This window comes from Coregonus lavaretus (genome assembly GCF_964263955.1).
Source record: "Coregonus lavaretus genome assembly, chromosome: 14".
In the NCBI taxonomy this organism is placed as follows: Eukaryota; Metazoa; Chordata; class Actinopteri; order Salmoniformes; family Salmonidae; genus Coregonus; species Coregonus lavaretus.
In genome coordinates, this window is record NC_140001.1 from 20,416,836 (window position 1) to 20,436,211 (window position 19,376).

The following is a 19,376-nucleotide window of genomic DNA, read 5'->3' on the forward strand; positions in this document are numbered from 1 at the left end:
CTGCAAAATATAAGAAAGGAACTGTAGAATCTATTTAGTGTATTTTTATTTTTTATCATTGAGGTTTACAGTTTTGGACCCTTGTGTACTAGGCAGTAAGTGAAACTCACTACACATGAGCACAGTTTACATTATTTATTTCAGACCTCTCTCGTCCTCTAAATCACTGGTTTCAGACTAACGGGCCAATGCACACCTGGTTACCTCAGTTTATGTTGATGCACATCATGTGATGATTGCGTGGTCATTCCCATCATTCACACTCATGACCTTCCAACCTTTGAATAAATGGATTAAGATATGTTTGAATTATGTCTCAGACAGCAATAGAACCTGATAATCTTCTAGTGAGGAGTCACAGGCAAACATGAGCATTCTTTAAAGACCACATTAAGAACCCCTGCTCTTGGATTACAAAGGACAAAATGCTTCATCCTCTACTCCCTTCCTCTCCATCCTCATTCTGTCCTCTCAGAGACTCATGTTGTTCCTCCTGCATTCATGTATATCTTGTTCTTCCACAGAGATAACACATTACTTATTAAGTTGAAATAAGAGAAATTGACTGTTAGATTGGGGCCCGAGAATGTAATGTTTACTGTAGCTCCGATTCAGGCCTTCTGTGTGTAACACCTAGCCTTTAGCTCAGTGGGCAAACACAGTCTTGAGTCATTCAAACAACTCTGATTTGATTACGTGGCGGAAACAAACTGTAGAAAGAAATAATGCACTATAGAGCACTGACAAGTCCCTCTGTTTGGCTCTATCTGACTGGAATAAGAATCTGAAAGCATGGAAATTAATCCTGATGGAAAGAACATGATACAGTACGACCAACATTTGACTACATTGAATTCTGTTAGAAAATACGTTCTATGACACAAAATGGAATTGATTGTCTCATTATCCTTGCCGTTGGCCACTACTGTATTGAATACATTAGTTTTGTCATGCTTGCAGTTCGTTATAATCCTTCTGTATTTTCATTCTGTTTTGTACTCTGAACAAATGTATTAGATCTTCAATACCTTGTATGAACTACTTACAGCACTTAGATTTAAATAATTGTGAGGATTCAAGAAAATTATCCTAACTTTTAGTGTCCACAAGTGAGTCTTTGCCTTTACTGTATCGTTGAAGTTGGTAGTAAACATTGTCTTACTAGTGCAGAGGATTTGGATTGTATATGTATAGATATATAAATATTACACATTTACTGAAAATGATATCTTACGCTATTGAACAAAATGTGCTGACTATATTGAAATATGGTGTACAGATTTATTAAAGGGATAGTTCACCCAAATTACAAAATGACATTGTTTCCTTACCCTGTAAGCAGTCTATGGACAAGGAATGACAGCAATCAATGCTTTGGTTTTATTTCCCTGGCACTGTTTCCACATGCTAACATTTTAGTATTTGTGGCACAAATCCCATTCAAGTCATGCTACCGATATTAACATTTTCGCACAACATGTTCAAATCATCTAAAAGCAGGCGTGCAAGAAAGGCAAGAAAATGAATTTCACTGTACTTGTGCACGTGACAATAAAACTTGAAACTATAAGTGACTTTGTTGAGCTTCACAATCAATTTGAGATATTTTCGGATGATTTGGACATGATGTACGAAAAATGCTAATATCGGTACCAGGACTTGGATGGGATTTGTGCCACATTTTGAAACTGTGTAGGGACACTAAACCAAAGCATAGATTGCTGTCAAATATTGTCTGTAGACTGCTTACACGGTAAGGAAATCAATATGTAATTGTGTTATTTGGGGGAACTATCCCTTTAACCAAACCCATATGAGCCAGTTCTTGTCTGGCAAGCTTGCCCATGTTTTAGACCTTCTCTCAGGGTAGTCTTGCTTCTTAAAGCTTTACTGAACCAGTCGCTCTCACCACTGGTCAACACACTAATTTATGACTATAATAACAGAAGTAACCAGTAGACAGAATGGTTCTGCCATATGTTATATGGGATTATGGGAGTTTTAACTATGGGAATGCACATGGAAATCTAGTGGTTTGTTTTTGAGAGAAATGGCAGGCTATTTTGTAATCCATTGGTACAATGACCATGTTCATAATTAGGTCACTTAATCTAGTGGTTTTTGTGAAGGGTTTTTGTGAAGCAAACAGGTAGAGGCAAAAGCATCACATTTATGACAGATTTGACTCTTCCATACTTGCTGAGCAGATACAGTATGTGCTTGACACTTCAGAATGACACTGTATATACCTCTAAGGATGAAATAGGGGAATCTGGATATCCTATATTAATCTATGACAAACTGTCCTTTATTTTTACAACTAATTTTCTATATCAGTGATACTGTGTATGGGAGTACTTAGAAGTAACATTTCTTTTATTAGATCTCATCGTCTTACACAGAAAAATTGAGAAATAAATGGCTGAAAATGGAATTGATTTACACGGACCCTTATGGACCTTTACATATTCACATAAACCTAATTTAATTGTTTGAATTTTGCATGCAATTTCATACTGGTCACTTAAGGGAATAGACTGTTTTGTATTATTGTTCTGGAACATTGACATTGAATCAGCACTTATCCCTTTTTACACTGGTGAAACCATGCATGTTGCAACTGGCAATTTTGGTGACAGACACAATGTGGAGGTGTAACCCTTTACCCATGATCCACTGGTTAAATGTTGTTGTAGAGAGTCTTGTGTGAAATTATATTCAACTGACTGAATTTACTCTTCGTAGTATTCACAAGACGGGTTGTGTGAATAAGATGGTGAATTGAATGAAAACAAGACTAAACAAAGTCCCTCTGAATATTTTCTACCCCAAATCCCCCCCCCCCAAAAAAAAAAGCAGATATTTAGAAATGACTTTTTATCCAATATCAATTAAGCCTCTTGATTTTTCTGGCTGTTTTTGATAGATTGTGATTTGATGGTCATTGACCTCCATCACTAAAAGGTGTAACATGGTTGAATACTTGCCCATGTTTTAGACCTTCTCTCAGAATGTGATTGTTTTACTGAATAACATACTATGAGATTTGTGTTTGATCATAAAGGGATTCCAAATGTTGTTTAACAAAATGAACTCTGGCGTCACCTCTCATGTCAAAAGAAATGTCATTAAAACCTGTTAATACAGATGAGGTGCTCAAAAGGCTAACATCTCATCTCATGTTTCAAGGCATTGGAAGCTGTTAAAGAATGGACAGAAATATACCAAGTGTCTTGGATTCACATATGTATGAAGCCATCATCCAATACATTATTGTATACGATCCTGTGTGTTGTGTTTTTTGTTACCACTGAAGGCTTCACAAATTGGTTTCAGTTTTTGGAACACACACACACACACACACACAGGGAAAATATAATTAATATTTTAATGTAATTATTTCTGGCATCATTTATTGATGGATATATTAAAATCAATCAAATCAAAATGAGTGCTTCAGCTTGATCATTTCTCAATGCTAAATTGGTGTCAACATGCACAAAAGCATAGGAAAATAGGTTAAGGCTGGTTTTCTAAAATTCTCTCTGGTGGCCTAGTATAAGCTTAGGCCTACTAACAATGTATGTAAAGCTTAGTAGATGGTAGAATTGGAAAAGCCTCAATCGTATCCTTGGGACGTCCCAACTGACGTTACCCCATTGAAGTTTAAATGTTAAACCGTGAAGGTAAGAGTTAAGGTTAGGATAGGTGTAGAGGTAAGGGTTTAGGGTATGGGCGTCCCAGTGACCCCGGATAGCGTTTATCTTGCATTTATTTGTTTACATGTTCGCGTGATTCGTTTGCGTACCCCTCCCCCACATCCAAATAAACGTGGTTACGTTGCGTACCACGTCACGTAGACTATTGGGTTGGAGATTCACAGCGATGGCGACTCGACTCTTCTACGGGACGTATTGAAACTGGCCTCGGATATGACATATTTATTTCTTAACGTGTAATTTATTGCAAACCCAGTGCACGGATCTTCAACTGGATCATTCGCGTTTCTATTCTCATTGCTTTCTCCCTGGTGAGTCCGCAGGTTGTTTCCGTGCTTCGGTGTGTTTTGACAGAGGCCTCTGTTTTGGGGTCCGCCCTCCATCTCATAACAACAACAAAAACAGTTCCACACAGAGCTAGCAATGGCCAGCTTTGACTACGATGACTAGCTAACTGTAACTTTATGAGAAGAATAAGCACAACTACGTCGTACCCAAACAGCAATATTTATTTTGACCAGTCAAAGTCATAACGAGAAAATAGCATTCTCACAGCGTAACTAACATTAGCTGCTAACTAGCCAGGTATTGTTTCGATTGACTGGACTAGTAGTAGGCTAGCTCGACGCTACTAGTTAGTAAACTGGCGTAATGTTAAACTGTGTTCTACGTTAAAAGATGGATCAGAGAGGAAAATACGGCAACTACCTAAGTTAGCCAGCTAGCTAACGTTACATGTTAACGAGGTAAACTCCAATCGGGTAAATGGTATGTAGCAATTGTTTACAGTTAACATGGGGCCCGCGTTATGTGCGTCGAAACGGTGACTGACAGAATGGATATTCAGAGAATTAACCAGCCTGCAAACTAACGTTAGCGTAGTTGGCAAATAATACGTTTATGATTATTCTCGCTAACTAATATTAACCTTGAGTTTGCTAGTTATCCAATAATAGTTGTTGAAATTGCTATTTTTCTACTGCACTTTCGCTTTATAGGCCTTTAACATACACTACATGACCAAAAGTATGTCGACACCTGCTCGTCGAACATCTCATTGCAAGATCATGGGCATTAATATGGAGTTGGTCCCCCCTTTGCTGCTATAACAGCCTCCACTCTTCTGGGAAGGCTTTCCACTAGATGTTGGAACATTGCTGCGGGGACTTGCTTCCATTCAGCCACAAGAGCATTAGTGAGGTCGGGCACTGATGTTGGATGATTAGGCCCGGTATGCAGTCGGCGTTCCAATTCATCCCAAAGGTGTTTGATGGGGTTGAGGTCAGGGCTCTGTGTAGGCCAGTCAAGTTCTTCCACACCGATCTCAACAAACCATTTCTGTATGGACCTCGCTTTGTGCACGGGGGCATTGTCATGCTGAAACAGGAAAGGGCCTTCCCCAAACTGTTGCCACAAAGTTGGAAGCACATAATCATCTACAATGTAATTGTATGCTGTAGCATTAAGATTTCCCTTCACTGGAACAAAGGGGCCTACCCTCCACCAAATTTACAGTTGGTCTGTCAGACTGCCAGATGGTCAAGCGTGATTAATCACTCCAGAGAATGCGTTTCCACTGCTCCAGAGTCCAATGGTGGTGAACTTTACACCACTCCAGCCGATGCTTGGCATTGCGCATGGTGATCTTAGGCTTGTGTGCGGCTGCTCGGCCATGGAAACCCATTTCATGAAGCTCCCGACAAACAGTTATTGTGCTGATGATGCAGTTTGGAACTCTGTAGTGAGTGTTGCAACCAAGGGCAGACTAATTTTATGCGCTTCAGCACTCAGGGGTCCCATTCTGTGAGCTTGTGGCCTACCACTTCGCGGCTGAGCTGTTGTTGCTCCTGGACGTTTCCACTTCACAATACCAGCACTTGACCGGGACAGCTCTAGCAGGGCAGAAATTTGACGCACTGACTTGTTGGAAAGGTGGCATCCTATGACAGTGCCACGTTGAAAGTTACTGAGCTCTTCAGTAAGGCCATTCTACTGCCAATGTTTGTCTATGGAGATTGCATGGCGGTGTGCTCGATTTTTATACACCTTTCAGCAACGGGTATGGCTGAAATAGCCGAATCCACTCATTTGAAGGGGTGTCCACATACTTTTTTATATATATAGTGTACCTAGCTAGTTAGCTCTTAAACAATTTTCCTAGGGTTTTCAGCTGTTGGCTTCGCCCACGGTTGGCTGTGTGTAAACTACAATTCCCACACTTTTAACATTTATAAATGTATAATCATCGCTTTGCAAAATGGTTTTTGAAACATAGCGAGAAATAATCATTCAAATAAAAAATATACACTTACTATCTTTTTTTTTGCACAGATCCATACACAGATCCAGTTGACGAACTACACTTCCTCCCCAGCTACGCTTACGCCAGCGTTTCCCAAACTCGGTCCTCGCGACCCCAAGGACTGCACGTTTTTGTCTTAACACTGCACAACTGAATCAAATTATCAAAGCTTGATGATTAATTGATTATTTGAATCAGCTGTGTAGTGCTAGGGCAAAAACCAAAACGTGCACCCCTTGGGGTCCCGAAGATAGATAGATAGATAGATAGATATATATATATATATATATATATATATATATAAGCCTTCCACAACCATAAGACCCACTAATAATTGTATTATTTTATCTAAATAGTTTAACCTACTTTTTTTTGTTGCAAAAATCACTAATCTGGCTTTCAAGTCAGTCTATGAAAATTCAATTTTTGTTACAAATTTAACCAGAACCATGCATAATGCACATTCACTAATAATGACTAACTTCTTGTAGCAGGCATTATTGAAAAGGAACACAGGTCTCATAAACACTCTCAAGCACAAGCCCACTTGCTAGTGAGTAATATCTTTATATTTCAAGTTTAGCCAACTTGGATCTATTTGCTAGCTAACATGGCACAACAGTTTAATTGTTATGAACACACCCTTTCTTTCTATCTCCAACTGTTTGACCAGCATGCTAGCCTGTCCACTTTGTTCAGATGTTGAAATGAAGTGGCCAACCTTATTTCAAAACCAAAAAGACAACATGAGAAGAAGTGGACAAACGCTCATAAAAATGAAAAATAAGAACACCTCGATTCTTGCGATACAGGCATTTGGAATATTGCGCAAAAACATTCAAATTAATCAAATAATTTCGATATATTGCTTAGCCCTAGTTCCTTATGTTTCCAAAACTGTACCGCAAGCTATGCGTTTCAACGTTCAGAACAAGCGCCAGAGCTCTTAACAAAACTCCCCCCGCCAGAAGATGCTATCATCAATAGACGCTAAAGGTAGTTGGCGTCTATGAATGGGTTACTAGCTAGTTGGCTAACATTATGCCAGGGGTGTTTTCATTACTCCTATTCTGTCGCAAAACGTTTCGTCTGTTGTTTTGCACACAGAAACCGTTTACTCCAAACGCTGTTGAGTTCTGTTTGTTCTTAAACGGAAGTTGTAGTTCAGTCGTGTCTCTCTTTTTTTATTTTTTTATCCAGCGGACTTCACTCCACTTTAGAGCACGGAATAATCAATAATTTATAGCTAGATGTGCAGCTTGTGCCAAACTATTCAGAATTGAATGGCAACATGTGGAAACCATACAATTAAAATGAACTACAACTTCTGTTTAAGAACCCAACCGCTTTTACGTCAAGTTGAAGAGCGTTTGGCGTAAAAGGTTTTTGCAACAAAATCGGTGTAATGAATACAGCCCTGGTGATAAATATTCTATTAGTGCTGAGCGATGAGTGCTTTTTGAGGTCGGTTCTGTTTCGGTTCAATTATAAAAAATTATCACAGATTTCAGTTTCTATAATAAAAAATAAAAAAAGTAAATGCATTATGTGGGTTGAATGCTGTAACAAAACAGAAAAAAAACTACAATTCCAATGATGGTAGTGACTGCCCATTAATGCTTATCACTTATTAACCATCATTTATTCACATTACTTTAATAAAATATTTCACTTGTTGTGTATATTACATTTGTTTTATTTGATGACTTTATTTCATTCCAAGTCATCATCTCATCTCTATAGAGCTGCTGCCTATGCTGTCTGACAAAATCACTATTTTAGTAGTTTTTCAAAGTAAATAAGGCATACTTTTATGACCAACTATCAGTCACTTAGATCATGTATTTTCAGGTAGAGATACCTCGGGAAGCAACTACTCTCCTCTCGATCGCTCATTCTTCTGACTCTTCTACGTAGCAGGAGTAAAAGAAACACAGACCGGACTAGTAGGTGCGCAGTGAATTATTGTTATTGTAATTAATTACCAGGTTTTCTGTGCCAGACTATGTAGAATATTGGCCTGTTGGAAACGACAACTCCCTACTACATCACACAGTCCGGGCTTGATCTAATTTATCTCTAGAGAAACTGTGCAATGTGCGCATTGATCTCACAAAAAAAACGAATGAAATGGAATTCAAATAATTAAACCGACATAGTCAATTCGTTGTTTAAAAACCAAAGAATTGTCAAGGCATTTACTTTACGTTAGTAAAATTATCGGGAAAGTTATAGGCTAGTTCTTCTTTACTGGTCCTTGATCAGTGTTGGTGATTCACACAGTTAAAGCCAGGCACAGGATATTCTTTCAGTTTAGCTAGCAATAAATAGTTTGAGTAACATCTTTTATTCACTGCTGGATAGATTGGCTTTGACTGTCAATTGTTTTGATAATATCAGGCCTATGTGTCAGAGCATTACAGCTAGACTAGCTCTTGCCATTATCATGACTCAAATTCCCTTACACTACAATGGAGTCAAAGAATGTCCGTTTTTTCCTTGTGAGGGAAATGGCCAGATGCTGCCCAAATGCGCTGTTTAAATGTAAATATGCCTCGCTTGCGATATGGTTTTGGAAACATTTGGAACTCAACTTTAAACTAGCGAGGGAATATACATACAGTGGGGAGAACAAGTATTTGATACACTGCCGATTTTGCAGGTTTTCCTACTTACGAAGCATGTAGAGGTCTGTAATTTTTATCATAGGTACATTTCAACTGTGAGAGACGGAATCTAAAACAAAAATCCAGAAAATCACATTGTATGATTTTTAAGTAATTAATTTGCATTTTATTGCATGACATAAGTATTTGATACATCAGAAAAGCAGAACTTAATATTTGGTACAGAAACCTTTCTTTGCAATTACAGAGATCATACGTTTCCTGTAGGTCTTGACCAGGTTTGCACACACTGCAGAAGGGATTTTGGCCCACTCCTCCATACAGACCTTCTCCAGATCCTTCAGGTTTCAGGGCTGTCGCTGGGCAATACGGACTTTCAGCTCCCTCCAAAGATTTTCTATTGGTTTCAGGTCTGGAGACTGGCTAGGCCACTCCAGGACCTTGAGATGCTTCTTACGGAGCCACTCCTTAGTTGCCCTGGCTGTGTGTTTTGGGTCGTTGTCATGCTGGAAGACCCAGCCACGACCCATCTTCAATGCTCTTACTGAGGGAAGGAGGTTGTTGGCCAAGATCTCGCGATACATGGCCCCATCCATCCTCCCCTCAATACGGTGCAGTCGTCCTGTCCCCTTTGCAGAAAAGCATCCCCAAAGAATGATGTTTCCACCTCCATGCTTCACGGTTGGGATGGTGTTCTTGGGGTTGTACTCATCCTTCTTCTTCCTCCAAACACGGTGAGTGGAGTTTAGACCAAAAAGCTCTATTTTTGTCTCATCAGACCACATGACCTTCTCCCATTCCTCCTCTGGATCATCCAGATGGTCATTGGCAAACTTCAGACGGGCCTGGACATGCGTTGGCTTGAGCAGGGGGACCTTGCGTGCGCTGCAGGATTTTAATCCATGACGGCGTAGTGTGTTACTAATGGTTTTCTTTGAGACTGTGGTCCCAGCTCTCTTCAGGTCATTGACCAGGTCCTGCCGTGTAGTTCTGGGCTGATCCCTCACCTTCCTCATGATCATTGATGCCCCACGAGGTGAGATCTTGCATGGAGCCCCAAACCGAGAGTGATTGACCGTCATCTTGAACTTTTTCCATTTTCTAATAATTGCGCCAACAGTTGTTGCCTTCTCACCAAGCTGCTTGCCTATTGTCCTGTAGCCCATCCCAGCCTTGTGCAGGTCTACAATTTTATCCCTGATGTACTTACACAGCTCTCTGGTCTTGGCCATTGTGGAGATGTTGGAGTCTGTTTGATTGAGTGTGTGGACAGGTGTCTTTTATACAGGTAACGAGTTCAAACAGGTGCAGTTAATACAGCTAATGAGTGGAGAACAGGAGGGCTTCTTAAAGAAAAACTAACAGGTCTGTGAGAGCCGGAATTCTTACTGGTTGCTAGGTGATCAAATACTTATGTCATGCAATAAAATGCAAATTAATTACTTAAAAATCATACAATGTGATTTTCTGGATTTTTGTTTTAGATACCGTCTCTCACAGTTGAAGTGTACCTATGATAAAAATTACAGACATCTACATGCTTTGTAAGTAGGAAAACCTGCAAAATCGGCAGTGTATCAAATACTTGTTCTCCCCACTGTATATACATACAGTTGAAGTCGGAAGTTTACATACACCATAGCCAATTACATTTAAACTCAGGTTTTCACAATTCCTGACATTTAATCCTAGTAAAAATTCCCTGTCTTAGGTCAGTTAGGATCAACACTTTATTTAAGAATGTGAAATGTCAGAATAATAGTATAGAGAACTATTTATTTCAGCTTTTATTTCTTTCATCACATTCCCAGTGGGTCAGAAGTTTACATGCACTCAATTAGTATTTAGTAGCATTGCCTTTAAATTGTTTAACTTGGGTCAAACATTTTGGGTAGCCTTCCACAAGCTTCCCACAATAAGTTGGGTGAATTTTGGCCCATTCCTCCTGACAGAGCTGGTGTAACTGAGTCAGGTTTGTAGGCCTCCTTGCTCGCACACGCTTTTTCAGTTCTGCCCACAAATGTTCTATAGGATTGAGGTCAGGGCTTTGTGATGGCCACTCCAATACCTTGACGTTGTTGTCCTTAAGCTATTTTGCCACAACTTTGGAAGTATGCTTGGGGTCATTGTCCATTTGGAGGACATTTGCGACCAAGCTTTAACTTCCTGACTGATGTCTTGCGATGTTGCTTCAATATATCTACATAATTTTCCTTACTCATGATGCCATCTATTTTGTGAAGTGCACCAGTCCCTCCTGCAGCAAAGCACCCCCAAAGCATGATGCTGCCACCCCCGTGCTTCACGGTTGGGATGGTGTTCTTTGGTTTGCAAGCACCCCCTTTTTCCTCCAAACATAATGATGGTCATTATGGCCAAACAGTTCTATTTTTGTTTCATCAGACCAGAGGACATTTCTCCAAAAAGTACGATCTTTGTCCCCATGTGCAGTTGCAAACCGTAGTCTGGCTTTTTTATGGCAGTTTTGGAGCAGTGGCTTCTTCCTTGCTGAGCGGCTTTTCAGGTTATGTCGATATAGGACTCGTTTTTCCTGTGGATATAGATACTTTTGTACCCGTTTCCTCCAGCATCTTCACAAGGTCCTTTGCTGTTGTTCTGGGATTGATTTGCACTTTTCGCACCAAAGTACGTTCATCTCTAGGAGACAGAACGTGTCGCCTTCCTGATGCGGTATGACAGCTGCGTGGTCCCATGGTGTTTATACTTGCGTACTATTGTTTGTACAGATGAACATGGTACCTTCAGGCGTTTGGAAATTGCTCCCAAGGATGAACCAGACTTGTGGAGGTCTTAGCTGATTTCTTTTGATTTAGCCATGATGTCAAGCAAAGAGGCCTGAGTTTGAAGGTAGGCCTTGAAATACATCCACAGGTACACCTCCAATTGACTCAAATAATGTTAATTAGCCTATCAGAAGCTTCTAAAGCCATGACATCACTTTCTGGAATTTTCCATGCTGTTTAAAGGCACAGTCAACTTAGTGTATGTAAACTTCTGACCCACTGGAATTGTGATACAGTGAATTATAAGTGAAATAATCTGTCTGTAAACAATTGTTGGGAAAATTACTTGTCATGCACAAAGTAGATGCCAAAACTATAGTTTGTTAAAAATAAATTTGTGGAGTGGTTGAAAAACGAGTTTGAATGACTCCAACCTAAGTGTATGTAAACTTCTGACTTCAACTGTGTGTGTATATATATATATATATATATATATATATCTATCTCTCTCTCTCTATATATATATATATATATATATATATATATATATATACTGCTCAAAAAAATAAAGGGAACACTAAAATAACACATCCTAGATCTGAATGAATTAAATAATCTTATTAAATACTTTTTTCTTTACATAGTTGAATGTGCTGACAACAAAATCACACAAAAATTATCAATGTAAATCAAATTGATCAACCCATGGAGGTCTGGATTTGGAGTCACCCTCAAAATTAAAGTGGAAAACCACACTACAGGCTGATCCAACTTTGATGTAATGTCCTTAAAACAAGTCAAAATGAGGCTCAGTAGTGTGTGTGGCCTCCACGTGCCTGTATGACCTCCATACAACGCCTGGGCATGCTCCTGATGAGGTGGCGGATGGTCTCCTGAGGGATCTCCTCCCAGACCTGGACTAAAGCATCCGCCAACTCCTGGACAGTCTGTGGTGCAACATGGCGTTGGTGGATGGAGCGAGACATGATGTCCCAGATGTGCTCAATTGGATTCAGGTCTGGGGAACGGGCGGGCCAGTCCATAGCATCAATGCCTTCCTCTTGCAGGAACTGCTGACACACTCCAGCCACATGAGGTCTAGCATTGTCTTGCATTAGGAGGAACCCAGGGCCAACCGCACCAGCATATGGTCTCACAAGGGGTCTGAGGATCTCATCTCGGTACCTAATGGCAGTCAGGCTACCTCTGGCGAGCACATGGAGGGCTGTGCGGCCCCCCAAAGAAATGCCACCCCACACCATGACTGACCCACCGCCAAACCGGTCATGCTGGAGGATGTTGCAGGAAGCAGAACGTTCTCCACGGCGTCTCCAGACTCTGTCACGTCTGTCACATGTGCTCAGTGTGAACCTGCTTTCATCTGTGAAGAGCACAGGGCGCCAGTGGCGAATTTGCCAATCTTGGTGTTCTCTGGCAAATGCCAAACGTCCTGCACGGTGTTGGGCTGTAAGCACAACCCCCACCTGTGGACGTCGGGCCCTCATACCACCCTCATGGAGTCTGTTTCTGACCGTTTGAGCAGACACATGCACATTTGTGGCCTGCTGGAGGTCATTTTGCAGGGCTCTGGCAGTGCTCCTCATGCTCCGCCTTGCACAAAGGCGGAGGTAGCAGTCCTGCTGCTGGGTTGTTGCCCTCCTACGGCCTCCTCCACATCTCCTGATGTACTGGCCTGTCTCCTGGTAGCGCCTCCATGCTCTGGACACTACGCTGACAGACACAGCAAACCTTCTTGCCACAGCTCGCATTGATGTGCCATCCTGGATGAGCTGCACTACCTGAGCCACTTGTGTGGGTTGTAGACTCCGTCTCATGCTACCACTAGAGTGAAAGCACCGCCAGCATTCAAAAGTGACCAAAACATCAGCCAGGAAGCATAGGAACTGAGAAGTGGTCTGTGGTCACCACCTGCAAAACCAGTCCTTTATTGGGGGTGTCTTGCTAATTGCCTATAATTTCTACCTGTTGTCTATTCCATTTGCACAACAGCATGTGAAATTTATTGTTAATCAGTTTGATTTCACAGAAGTGTGATTGACTTGGAGTTACATTGTGTTGTTTAAGTGTTCCTTTTATTTTTTTGAGCAGTGTATATATTTATTTATTTTGAGAAAAACACATGCGATCCAGCTGGAAATGTGGAATGGAATGGCCCAATGGAAATGCTAGCACAAGGTGAGAGACGATGTGTTGTTGCCACCTCGGCTGGAGGCGGTGAAAACAGCCGGGAGCAAAATTGTTAAACTGCGCACAGTAAGTGTATCTTTTGTATTTGGAAGGTTATTTCTTTCTGGTATGAAAGTTAAGTTCCAAAGGTTTCCAATACTCTATCGCAAGCGAGGATTATTAACGTTTCTAAACATTAAAACAGAGCATCGGGATTGTAGTTCACATGGAGCTGTGGTCCATATGTTCAGCTGAGAACCCAATAAAGGGGAAGTTGTAAGCCTTCTTGGGTTCTCGAGACCAGCTCATGCACATGCAACTACTCAAACTTTACTCTTCCCCATAACGTCACACAGATCCTCTGACTCTATTTCCTCATATCCTCCTTATGTCACTGAGATGGGAAGTATTCACTTTGAGAGATTATGGTTTAAGCCTTTGCTTGAGTGCTGCAGGTTCAGATCAGATGCATGGTAGTCACAGGACAGGACTGAGGCGCTAAGGGGCTTAGCTCTGCCCTGTGTGACTCTGCACACAGAGCCAGACTGAGCCGAGGCCATGGGTCACGAGCCCGCTGAGATAAACAACATGCTCTGTTGGTGTGTCCACGCACCAGTGTGTGTGTGTGTGTGTGTGTGTGTGTGTGTGTGACAGATACGTTTTATCAGTCAGTGCCAGTGAGGAGGAGGGTGCCTCTGGAGCATGCACTGCTAACATAGCTCTCGCCTCAGTCGGGTGACAGAATTACGTCCCTTTAGGCTGTGCCTAGGTGTTCACAATCTAGTAGGTTCAGATTCTACAGTTCAGAAAGGAATCGTGCTGTTTCAGTCTGCAGGGTCTGACATTTACAAGCATATGTGGGACTGTTAATGCAGGCAGGCAGGTTGCAAATCTTGAACAGAGATGAGACAATGAAGGTGCAATGTAAAGGTAAAATAATGCAAAATGCCTCTGTTATAGTGCTGGGCGATATATCGAATTAATTCAAATTCATGTTTTAGCGCAATGTTCCAAATGCCTGTATCGAAGAAATTGAGGTTTACATTATTATACTTTTGTTAATGAGCGTTCTGTGTCTTTTTGGTTTCATCTCCCTCTGTGCTGTGTACACTGTGCACCTTCCCACATGCATAGACACCAAGCCCCTTCCACTCACAGCAAAGACAAAATAACTTCTTCCTCTGACAAAAAGCAATTTAAACTCGCTATTTGCATTTGAGGTTTGGTCCAACAGAATCGGTCATATGGATACCGAAACGCTTAGACATTATTTGACTGTAATAGACGATAACTTAATCTTTCTAACAATAGCCTTTATGTCTGAACTCCCAAAATGTACAGTGTCTTCAGAAAGTATTCACGCTCCTTGACTTTTTCCACATTTTGTTGCGTTTATAGCCTGAATTTAAAATGAATTAAATGGAGATTTTTGGTTACTGGCCTACACCGGCCAAACCCGGACAACGCTGGGCCAGTTGCGCACCGCCCAATGGGACTCCCAATCACGGCCGGTTGTGATACAGCCTGGAATCGAACCAGGGGGTCTGTAGTGACGCCTCAAGCACTGAGATGCACTGCCTTAGACCGCTGCGCCACTCGGGAGCCCTGATTATGGGGTATTGTGTGTAGATTGATGAGGATTTTTTAGAATAAGGCTGTAACATAACAAAATGTGGAAAAAAGGAAGGGGTCTGAATACTTTCCGAATGCACTAGCTGTATCGATTTTGTTATTTATTTTTATAATTCCCCACTCCTCCCCCCCATCAGTATTGATGAGGATAGTATACTGTGGCCCAACTGGACAAGACCCATGTTACGTAAATGGCTTCTTTCCATTCCATAAATGTGTTTTAAGTGGTGTCTCTCACCTCACTTGCAGCCTACTGTAACCATCAGCACAGCTATATTTACCAGGGAATGAAAAGGTATATTGTAGATTGAATGTTCCAGTGAAAAGTAAGCTGTTTGGGATGTTTAGAAGAGTTAGCAAATTAACCATTTGTTCATTCCTTATAATAACTAGTTTCATGTTCTCTCTTTTCCTACAGAATTCAATGTCTTCACTCTAACTGACATTTTCAAAACAGGATCATCAGGATAGCACCTCATCTGTTGCTTGTTCTCTTTGGTACGTAGCAAAACTGGTGCACATCACAGTAGTCACTACTCAGTTAGTTTAGCTTCCTATCATTTTTAAGTGATAACAACCTATTGAAAATAACATCTTGGTCCTGTGTAGCTCAGTTGGTAGAGCATGGTGCTTGCAACGCTAGGGTTGTGGGTTCGATTCCCAAGGGGGACCAGTATGAAAAAACATTTATGCACTCACTAACTGTAAGTCGCTCTGGATAAGACCGTCTGCTAAATTACTAAAATGTAAAATGTCTGTATAAGGGCTGCATTTCATTTTCTACATGTGACACAGAATGACTGTTTATGTGCCCTGCACTCCAAATCCAGGTACTGCAGGGTGTTACTCTCATCCATGTGATCACTGTTAATGAGGGATTGTTTACAAGTGAACCTCTGCAATAAGATAAACCTACTGAAGTCAGTTTTATGGAGCAATCAAATGAGATTGTTGTGTAAGATTAAGCAGTAAAGCATTAGCAGCATCTTTCTCTTTATTTCCCCTTCTTCCACTCTCTACAGACATAGATTTGGGGTCCAGTGAAGAAGGCCTGTTCCTTGTCCAGTGACCCACACTCCTTCACAAGGGCCATGGTAAAGTGCATCCTCATCATGGCTGTTTTCTATCTACCTGTGAAGAATAGCTGCGATCTGTGTGTGTGCTGTCTGCAGAATCGGAAACTCTCCATTGATTTTCAGCCTTTTAAATCAGCTGTGTTTACTGGTAGCTAGACGGTTGCATCGGACACAGTGCTTCAGCAGGGAGTCTTTTATTTTGACTGGAAGCCTTTCAGTGTTATGGTGATATGGAGTAGTATTACCACTGCATGTGATATGAGTTACATCTTGGTCAATCATAAACCTTGCTCGGAAAACGTGTGTGTGCGGGGATTGAAATTAAGGATTGCCCTATAACTCGGGGCAAGTGACCTGAGCAGTCGCGCAAGTTGAGCCTGCTTGTGGAGGTTGCCCCATTGGGAAGGAGATTTATTGTTATACATTTTTTTTATTTTTTTTATGTGTTTATCTTCGGTCAACCAAAAAATACTCCTGGTTTGCCTGATGGGCGAGTGTCTTTCAGATCTTAAATCCCTGATGTGTATGTATTTTATGTGTGTCTCTGACCGTGTGTGTGTGTCTGACCGTGTGTGTGTGTCTGACCGTGTGTGTGTCTCTGCCTGTGTGTGTGTGTCTGACCGTGTGTGTTATGCGTTCCTGTGCCTGCCCTCTGACTGGCCCCTGCAAAGTGTTACCCCAGCCATGCGGACAGGACAGGACACTCTGTGTCAGCTTGGCTCCCAGACACAATCAGTTAGTGGGATGGTCGTGCTGAGCCAGCAGCCTGCTGCCCCAGCCCTGTCCTTTATCTGCAATGTCTATGGACCAGACCACCCTAATCTCTCTTTGTCACTGCCAGTATTGCCATCATGCTCTCACTAGACTGGACTCCTATAGTGTCCTAGCCTTACCGCCCATGGGCCCCATGGTGTGGCTGAAACAGACCGGGACAGAGCATAGAGTACAGCCTTCTGCTATAGCCCTCCCTGTTTCAGAAGGCAGTCTAAACATTTTTCACCAATTTAGTCCCTGAATAAAAACAATTTAACTGCTTATGTGTTCATGCCTCACATTACCATCAAATAAATGTCCTCTGTGGGTTTCTGAAATATGCTAATCTTAAATTGGGAAGTTGGTATGCAACATCAAAGAGCTCCTCACGTGTGTCCTCACTATTTATAGTTGGTTTTAGCATCAACACTCCTCTGATTACATTTGGCTTCATCAGTGGCTGTTTGAAAGCCTATTCAATTAAGTTACTGTTAGAGGTATGAAAACAGATTAGGTTAAATGTGGGAGTGGTTGGAGAATGGCTACAGTCGAAGGTGATTGTAACCAGTGAATGGGGATAGTAGTGGACTATTGAGTTATTTTACAAGACACTGGACATTCCACATAATCAACTACATATGTTCTGCAGGAGGAGGAGGGTCCGCAGAGCATGGAATCTATCCACGCCAATCAGATCTTCCCCAAGAAGCCCCCAGTCCTGGAGGAGGAGAGCCTGCAGGTGAGAACACTAGTTGTCGGAGCTGGTTAGCACAATGCCAAGTCATGCCTGTACAGTTATCGCAAAGTCATTCTAAATGTGTTTGTAATGGTAATTTACAGTACGTAGGTGTGTATTTATATGGCACCTTTTCAAGTGATAAGGTTCTGTGCCCTTTGATAACTTCCCTCTTGTGGTGCCAGGTGCCCTTTCCCGAGCTGCATGGTGAGTTCACAAAGTATGTGGGGAGAGCGGAGGATGCCATCATCGCCATGTCCAGCTACCGCCTCCACATCAAGTTCAAAGAGTCAATCGTCAACGTAAGTACTGCCTACTAACTAAATGAAGGCTAGGTACTTGATAGCACACAGTTTATCACCCAGCCTAACACACACTTTAATTTCACAGACAGTGCCTAAGTGTCTGAAGAAACTCTACAGCTGGTCAGTAAAGTGAAACCCTATTGTCTCCAGTCTCTGTGTACCTTGACTTTTTATGAATGGAGACTGTGTGATGGGTCCAGTGACAGTGTGCCACTACTGTTGTGGTAACAAGGCAGGCAGGCAGTCTGGAGAGGGCATTCTCAGTCGTTTGCTTTTCTCTTTCCACTCGCCGTTGCCATGGTTGCAAAGATCCCGTCAGGGATGCACAACACTTCCGCCCTCTCCCCCTTTTGCCATGTTGTCTATATAAAGACCATATGTTACCAATGTGTAGTTATTCTTTTAAATTGACATCTCATCATTACACTGGTCTTAGTACAGAAAATTCCCCCCATTTCAAACAAATGACACTGCTTCACTTCGTCTCACCATCCTGAGATGGTGTAGTACTGTAGTATAGTACCGTAGTGATAAACAGCATTGCTGTACAGTTGTGCAGGTTCTCCTTTTGGATCGGCATGTTTTGAGGTATACAGGGACGTTTTTGTTCAATCACCTCCACACTAACAGTGTGTTAGAATGTTCCAGTTCTTACCGGCTAGCTCACCTATTAGATTTTTTTTTCCATTGCTGCCGTCAGTCAGTCGTGTTATATTGGAACTGAATCTCACTATGTTCCATGAAACAACAGAGTGTGTTCTCTTCACACATTTGGATGGGACGGTAAAGTGCTGGCGCAGTGAGGCAGGCCGTTAACAAGCATCCAAGGAATTCATGGTGTGGTCAGATGTAGATTAGAGAGCAGGAATTAAAACAGAGCCGCGGGATGTGCGAGCGTAAGGAATGTGTGGCCAGGCAGCAGCACAGACACAGCTTTAACTCTGTTTCCCTTTTCTTTATTGTCTCTCCTGTTTTGTTTTGAACAACAGAGTGACAGTTGTTGTGAGGTGTCAGTAAGTACCCAGCAGCCCCTGCATGCACAGTGTGGTGCCCTGCCCACAGACTGGGCTGGGGTGGATGACATCATGGCAACTGTGTGTGTGTGTTAACCCGTTGAACACTGACCGCCTGTCCATTATGCATGGCATTGGACCGTGCTGGAATTGTGAAACAGCATTCGCTGCACTCCCCTCTGAGTCACTGCAGAGCAGAAAATGTGATTTTGGGTGAAACTCTTTGCTCTGCCATTACCTGCTTGCAAAAATGCTATAATGTTCGCCTAATTTCAGTTTGTG

The 19,376-nt window shown here is 41.8% G+C and overlaps 1 protein-coding gene across 2 annotated transcripts in view; it reads left to right on the top strand.

The window, feature by feature from the left end:
* The first annotated feature begins 3,886 nt into the window (after nt 1–3,886).
* Nucleotides 3,887–19,376, top strand: part of LOC311141955 (phosphatidylinositol-3,5-bisphosphate 3-phosphatase MTMR3-like) — a 29,593-nt gene continuing 14,103 nt past the window's right edge. For both annotated transcript variants that reach the window (XM_084177477.1, XM_084177478.1), the window contains exons 1-5: nt 3,887–4,030; nt 15,630–15,709; nt 16,234–16,305; nt 17,690–17,779; nt 17,962–18,078. In XM_084177477.1, the coding sequence (XP_084033603.1) occupies nt 16,303–16,305; nt 17,690–17,779; nt 17,962–18,078 (210 nt within the window). In that variant the 5' untranslated portion in view covers nt 3,887–4,030; nt 15,630–15,709; nt 16,234–16,302. The remainder of the gene's footprint in view (nt 4,031–15,629; nt 15,710–16,233; nt 16,306–17,689; nt 17,780–17,961; nt 18,079–19,376) is intronic.